This window comes from Cibotium barometz, chromosome 28 (assembly GCF_041138505.1).
Source record: "Cibotium barometz isolate CiBa-2024 chromosome 28, ASM4113850v1, whole genome shotgun sequence".
NCBI classification, from domain to species: Eukaryota; Viridiplantae; Streptophyta; class Polypodiopsida; order Cyatheales; family Cibotiaceae; genus Cibotium; species Cibotium barometz.
In genome coordinates this window covers 12,665,619-12,672,016 of record NC_141073.1, presented here as the reverse complement: position 1 = coordinate 12,672,016, position 6,398 = coordinate 12,665,619, and the positions used below count along the sequence as shown (strand labels likewise).

At 43.9% G+C, this 6,398-nt stretch overlaps 1 protein-coding gene across 1 annotated transcript; it reads left to right on the top strand.

Annotated features, from left to right (window-relative positions):
• The first annotated feature begins 3,979 nt into the window (after positions 1-3,979).
• On the top strand, positions 3,980-6,012 carry LOC147622496 (uncharacterized). The gene is made up of 6 exons (XM_086822656.1): positions 3,980-4,596; positions 4,687-4,859; positions 4,948-5,033; positions 5,119-5,168; positions 5,263-5,337; positions 5,433-6,012. The coding sequence occupies exons 1-6, from the start codon at positions 4,034-4,036 to the stop codon at positions 5,920-5,922; spliced, it is 1,437 nt and encodes a 478-aa protein (XP_086678782.1). The 5' UTR covers positions 3,980-4,033; the 3' UTR covers positions 5,923-6,012.
• The last annotated feature ends 386 nt before the right edge of the window (positions 6,013-6,398 follow it).

Sequence of the window (6,398 nt, the reverse complement as noted above, 5' to 3'; positions counted from 1 at the left end):
TAAATGTATCCCAAAGCATACGCTCCTCCGAAAATAAATTTGGTTGTGTTCTTCTTGAATGGATTTGGTTCTAGATTGCTTTTTGTATTTGAATGGATTTTATTTTTTCATTATTTTCTTATAATCTCCCTTTGCTAAATATAAAAAAGTTCATGACTGTTATTAATGTATAGTTTGATTATGTTTTATACAGAGACATGTCATTAAATATCTTAAAGTTAGCTTATGACAATAATAAATTGTCAGATATATTGTCTTCTTTGAGGAGATGCCACAATTGGGCTTTTGGATCCCAGTCTAGCCCAAAATAGAAAGTCCTTGGATTTGATGGGTGGGATGATGTTAATCCTCGATATATTTATATAGTCTTGGACCCTTATAGGCTAGATGACAATTACAAGTTCTCTGTTCAACTTGAGGTTGGTTTCTTTGTTGGCATTTTGTCTTTATCTGTTTGTGTGTCTATTGTATGGTTGGCTATATATATTGACCAGTCCAAATTCGAAGTGGAGGCGGGCGCAAAAATTTCAGCAGAATCATGTATTTTTTGAATTTTTAAAATCTTTGTGTGGGTCCCCATTGGTGGAATTTCTTGATAGCTCCAAGAGTGAGCCCCCAGTGCTCTTCGTATAATGAGAGAAATGTTGCAATCAAGTCCACATGCAGATCTGAGAATGGTCATCACTGAATCGCGATCAACTTCAAGGAAATACTTAGTTCCTACAGGAAGTGAGGTAGCAGCTATCATGCCGCGTCAAGGGGATGATTTACATGTGGGGCATAGAGATATTCAAATAGTGTCACGCACAAGTACTATAAAAGAAATATCCAACTCGTACCATTCATATATGCCTCTATTATATGTTCTTCTATTTCCTCTCGAGGCGAGGATGGTTGGCATGTTGGAATTCCACTCAATGGTAGGAATAGACAAGGTTCAAATAAGGAGACAAAGACCGTAACTCAAAGGCAATATTATGTATATAGACTACAAATAAGGGAAGATACAAATGCCTGCCCTCTGTGGTGCGGTGGTCAGCTATTGCAAATACATCGTTTGATGCATATAGTAGCATGGAAGAATCTAGATTAGTATGGATACGCAATAATCTAAAAGCATTGCATGCTGAAGTATACCAAGGTCTTGTAGATATGGTTAATTCAAGTGATGGGGTCAATAGAGTCTCTGGGGGCATTGCTAGTAGGCGCAAGGTAATCAAATCAAGCAAGCTCTCAAGTCTTTCTATGAGTACAAGTCTCAATCTTGTAACCTAACTAAACTTGAATCTAAAGCTTAATTTGTTCATTTTCTCATCATTATGAGTGCAATTAGGCATCATCCACCTTAGCTTAGGATTTTGCATCATCATCCCTTTAACTCATAGCTTCAATAGCACATGGTGCTCATGTTTCTCAGCATGACCACATGGTGGCTCCTCAATTACCCCAAGCATGATATTCACGTCGACCTCAAGACCCTAAGCACGTAGAGCCACCATGCTAAGCAGGCTGCCACCACTGAGCGAATGTGTCATCCATGTCCTTCTCACCTATTGCATAGTCCACCTACTACGGGTGGTGCCCATTCAGCCTCTCGCTCATTGTATGGCCGTCACTATGGTCGTCCTCCATCAAAAGTTCAAGGTCTTCTATGATGTCTAGGTGAAGCTAGTGAAAATCAAGCTGCAAGCGAACTCCCTCTTCGACTCCCAACACAAAGTGTTGCATAAGAGTCCGAGTCCCATTACTGTAATGCCCGTCGCTCATACTAACTTCTATTCGAGTATAGCTATGCCTTTATCGCATTGTCTCAACCCCCTTCCTCTCCTCCATCATTCTCTTCTCCTACCGCACCATCCTCTGCCACTATTGGGCCTTTGCCGCATTGTTTCAACCCTCTTCTATTCTTATGTTCGAGTATAGCTATGCCTTTGCCACATTGTCTCAGCCCTCTTCCCCTCCTCCATCATTCTCTTCTCTAGCCGCACCATTCTCTACCACTACTGCATGCTCGCTAATAAGGGGAGGAGCTCCTTTTGAGGTAGTTGACAAGATGCTAACCTTTGTTGATTCCTCCTGATGAATATGGGCTTGGATATGCCTAATTAGTCTACATCTCTAATTATGCCAGATTTGATTAGTGTTTTTTTAATAGATAATTGTCTATGTATCGCTTTTAAATGAGTACACCAGATTTTGATTAGTTTGAAATTTTTTACGACAAAGTTAATTTGTTTGAATAAGCTCCCCAAGGGCTGCCCAGACATGAGCCTCATGGGCTTCCCTAGACATGAGCCTCATGCACGCCTTACATGCATTTTTGCCCTTGCTTCCATGTCTTCGTGGATGGTGTGTCACTCTGGATGGTCACTCTGTGTTAGGGTTGGGATTAGGATAAGGGCTAGGGTTATCTTCTTTTTAACCCTTGTAACCATAACTTAATTGGAAACAAAATACGTTAAGTGAGAGAGTTGCCTCTTCTTTACACAAATACTTAAGTTGTGTTTCCAATAATTCCCCAATCATGAATGTGAGGGAAAGCCTAGCTCTTAAGAAGGGGGGGGGGGGGGGGGGTACCAAAGGCTAGCAAACACATAATGTACACATCATTGCTTCTAAACTAACCATGGTCCAAAAGAGTGTGTTGTACTCCTCATTTATAAAGAAAATAAATTTAATAAGGATACAAGGCGTAAACTAGGGGGGAAGAGAGAGAGAGTATATACGTGTGTGTGTGTGTGTGTGTGTGTGTGTGTGTGTGTGTGTGTGTGTGTGTGTTCGTTGTCCATAATAAAGATAATGTGTGCATTAAAAGCAAAAGATAGGGAAAGATATTTTTGAGTACATGGAATTGTGAAAACGTACAAAAAATGTGAGAAATTATAAAATATATCTAAATTAATCTAGATTTATGAAAAATATAGTTAAAAGTGTAAGTTGTTATGCAATCTTAATCTATTAAATAGAAAAATAATATGAGAAATTTTCTTCTTTTGCAATATCTTACCACCCGGCAAGAGAAACTAAAGTCGTGTGGTGGCAACTCACAATGCCAGCACATCACAAGTGGCAATGAGACATGAGGAGCTAAGGTGGGAGTGCTCAACTCCTCATGCCAGCTCCTTACCTCTAAGTGTAGCTTCTTCTAATCTCTACACTATAACTCACACTTTTTCGAGAGTTCAAGCCACGTGGCAAAAACTATATCTCCTCTCTCTAGCCATGTGGAAAAAGTGTAAGGGTGGGTAGACTGTGCATGGGTGGGGGCAATGCCGTGCAGCCGCACAGGTGCAGAACTAGTTAAAGTGGTGATGGCCCATGGGTCATCATGGAGGACTGTGCCATGTGGGATGTGGATGCAACAACTTAGCTAGATGCTTGCAAGTGATGTGTGGAGTTTGGGTTTGTCGAGCAATCACGCACAGGTTGGAAGTAAAGTCACACATCAAGAAGGTGAGCATTATGGTAGAACTAGAAAGATAAAATAATCAATGAATTTTGTTAATATGCTTTTAAGTATCTTAGGTATGTTATTTTGTACGGTGGATGCAAGTTTTTGTCTAATTTAGCATTTAACACATTTGATGCATCTATAATGTGGCAGCTCTTCACATGCATGTATAAGACCTCAAAAATGGCATGTGCACATGCACTCACCCATCGTTCATGAATGTGTGCATGCATATGTCTATGTGTTTGTGTTCATGAGTATGTGTATGCATGTGTCTGTGTTTGTGTGCAGGTGTCTAGTTGTGTGTGTGTGTGCATGCACGTGTCTATGTATATGTAAGCACATGTGTATGCATACATATGCTATATGGATGTGTATGTGTCCGTGTTCTGTGTGCATGTGTCATAGACTCAAACAAGTGTGTGAGCCAGTCCTACTAATTATACTACATGTATTTGAATTTTTAACACTACCAAAAAGACCGTTATGCATTTTGGAACCTCATCTGATTTTTTTATATGCTGACCGTTGGTGAACTTTTCTGTAGAACCGCGCGGGGCTACCTTCGTCTTCATCGAAGCAATGGAGCTGAAGCAGGGAAAGGTAAACGGAAACGAGGCATCAGAAACTGAGATATCTGCATCGTCTGCAGAGGCAGAAGCAACAGCTTGTTGTGACGAAACACTCGAAAGCGGCGATTGGAGGAACTCTCAAGAAGAGGGTCTTTCTGTCACAAAAGCGAGAAAAGAGCACAGGCAAGCCGTAGCCGTAGCTACAGCCACTGACAGAGATGGTGGTGGACAGGAAACACGGGAAAAATCTAGAATTGGAATGGGGAGCGATTTCCCTGCTTTTGTCACTGCACGGGCTCTCGTTGTAGAGGATGTGCAGCTAAATGATTTATTTCTCAGCCCTGGGTTTCGATCTTCTGCCGCTATGGCTGGGTGGGACGATGAAGCGCTTCTGATGGCCTCGCGGGAAGGCGATAACTGTCTGAATCTAGCATTGGAAGACAAAGAGAACGAAGCAGCGACAAGGTCTGCTGTTATTTTAGAGAAATCGCCTCCGATGGACATTGTAGGCGAGAGAAAGAGGGAAGAGAGAACGCCGCAGCAGGCCGCCACTCCCTTGAGCGCGGGAAGAAGGTAAAAATCTCTGCAAACTTTTGAAATTGAAAGCTCTGTGTTTGGGCGGGAAAGGCCATATCTGAGATATGGTGAAGGAAATTTTCCCAGGCACAGGAGGCCCAGGAGGCAAGCTATTCAAGGATGCTCACTGGAAGCTTTGCCGATTGGGGATTTAAGCTTGAAAGAGGAGTTTCAGAGGGGGCTAAGCCAGCCTTGTGAAGGCGAAGAGGCGAAGGGTAATGGAAAGCCGCGAGGGAGGGAAGAGGCTTCTTCTGCATCCGGTTTACCCTCATTTGCATTTTCTTTCTTATCAGATGTAAGCAGTTTTTCTAATCTTGATTAAGGGGATAAATGTTTTGATTTGTGCAGGCGATAAGGCTGCACCATCCCAAGCTGAAGCTACGAATCAGAAGCCTGCCTGCTTGGATCAGCTGAGAGAGGAGCTTTCATGCGCGGTAGGCCGTGTTGCTTTTTGCTTCTTGTTAGCCGAATCCTATGTCTTAGTTTAGCTTTTGCCCTAAGCTCTGCATTATTGCGCAGATCTGCTTGGACATCTGTTTCGAACCATCGACAACCTCATGTGGCCACAGGTAATGGCCAAGGTGAACAGATTTCGCTTAGCTTTGCCTGCTGGCAAGTTTGATCAACAGTTGATTCAAGTTTTTAGGGTTTCTCGTTTTGCAGTTTCTGTCGGGGATGTATACAATCTGTCCTGCAGAAATGCGGCCCGCGCTGCCCAAAGTGTAGGCAGCTGCTCAAGTAAGCTCCTGAAAAAGGATGGAGTCGTTAGCGTACAATGCTTAGTGGCTCGTCACAGCTGAAATAGATGGTTTGGTGGTGGCGTGTGTGTGCAGAGGCGACACTTGGAGAAGCTGCCCTGTGAACATAGTGCTTTGGAACACGGTGCAGCTTCTGTTTCCTAGCGAGATGGTGGCAAAGAGGGAGATGGCAGCGGCGGCAGCGGTCGTTGCCAAGTCTAAGGATCTGCTAAAAAACGACGGCGTACATTCCTCCAGCGGGACGTGTGGCCCTCATGCAGTGGCACGATCCTGGCAGCGCGCCAGGCCTCCGGCGGCAGGGTTGTGGAGGATAGGCAGCGGCCAGAGAGTGGAGACGCAACCGGAAGAATCCGCCGCCGCAGGCCCGACGGATAGTAGGCGAGAGATGGCATTTTTCGACATAACGCGGCGACGGCAGGAGCTGGCCGACGCCGCTTTTGCACGTCAACTGCAGCTGATGAGCAGAGGTGCCGGCGGCAATGGCCCCACCACCAACCTGGCTAGCGTTGCTGCGAACCTCCGCGCAGTGGCTCGTAGTGCTATCCGTCATAACGCCCGCCACTAATCGTCTACCCACATGAATCTTCCGCGTCATATGTTTTACGACCAATTTTTGGATTTTAAAGGCAATCTTGTTAATGCAAGGCAAGACTCTCCATGGAATCTGTATCTATATCTATACTCTTATTCTATTATATATATCTATACATCTATATCTATACCTAATCTACACTATCTATTAAGCGCTCAAGGTTTACCTCGCTCTCCCCCCTCTCTATCTCAAGGTTTACCACGGAGTCTTCTCTTTGCCGTTAGTCCAAGCCAATTAACGCTTATATGCTTTGCATCTTGTGTTCAATAAGAGTACAGTACTAGTGGGAGGCCGCCATTGTTGTTGCTATACAGACTACCCACCCTTGTACACTGCCTCCACATGAGGAGAAGGAGAGGTGATGGTTTTAGAAGAGATTCTAGAGAGACTCACATGTGAAGGGATCACATGACGAGGAGGAGAGGTGATGGTTTTAGAGGAGATTCTAG

What these genes read in the sequence shown, in the direction of transcription:
- LOC147622496 (XM_086822656.1), top strand. Translation starts at nt 4,034, where the DNA reads ATGGAGCTGAAGCAGGGAAAGGTAAACGGAAACGAGGCATCAGAAACT. An exon ending in GAGAGGAGCTTTCATGCGCG is followed by an intron (nt 5,034 to 5,118) that starts GTAGGCCGTGTT and finishes ATTATTGCGCAG; the next exon opens with ATCTGCTTGGACATCTGTTT. An exon ending in AAGTGTAGGCAGCTGCTCAA is followed by an intron (nt 5,338 to 5,432) that starts GTAAGCTCCTGA and finishes GTGTGTGTGCAG; the next exon opens with AGGCGACACTTGGAGAAGCT.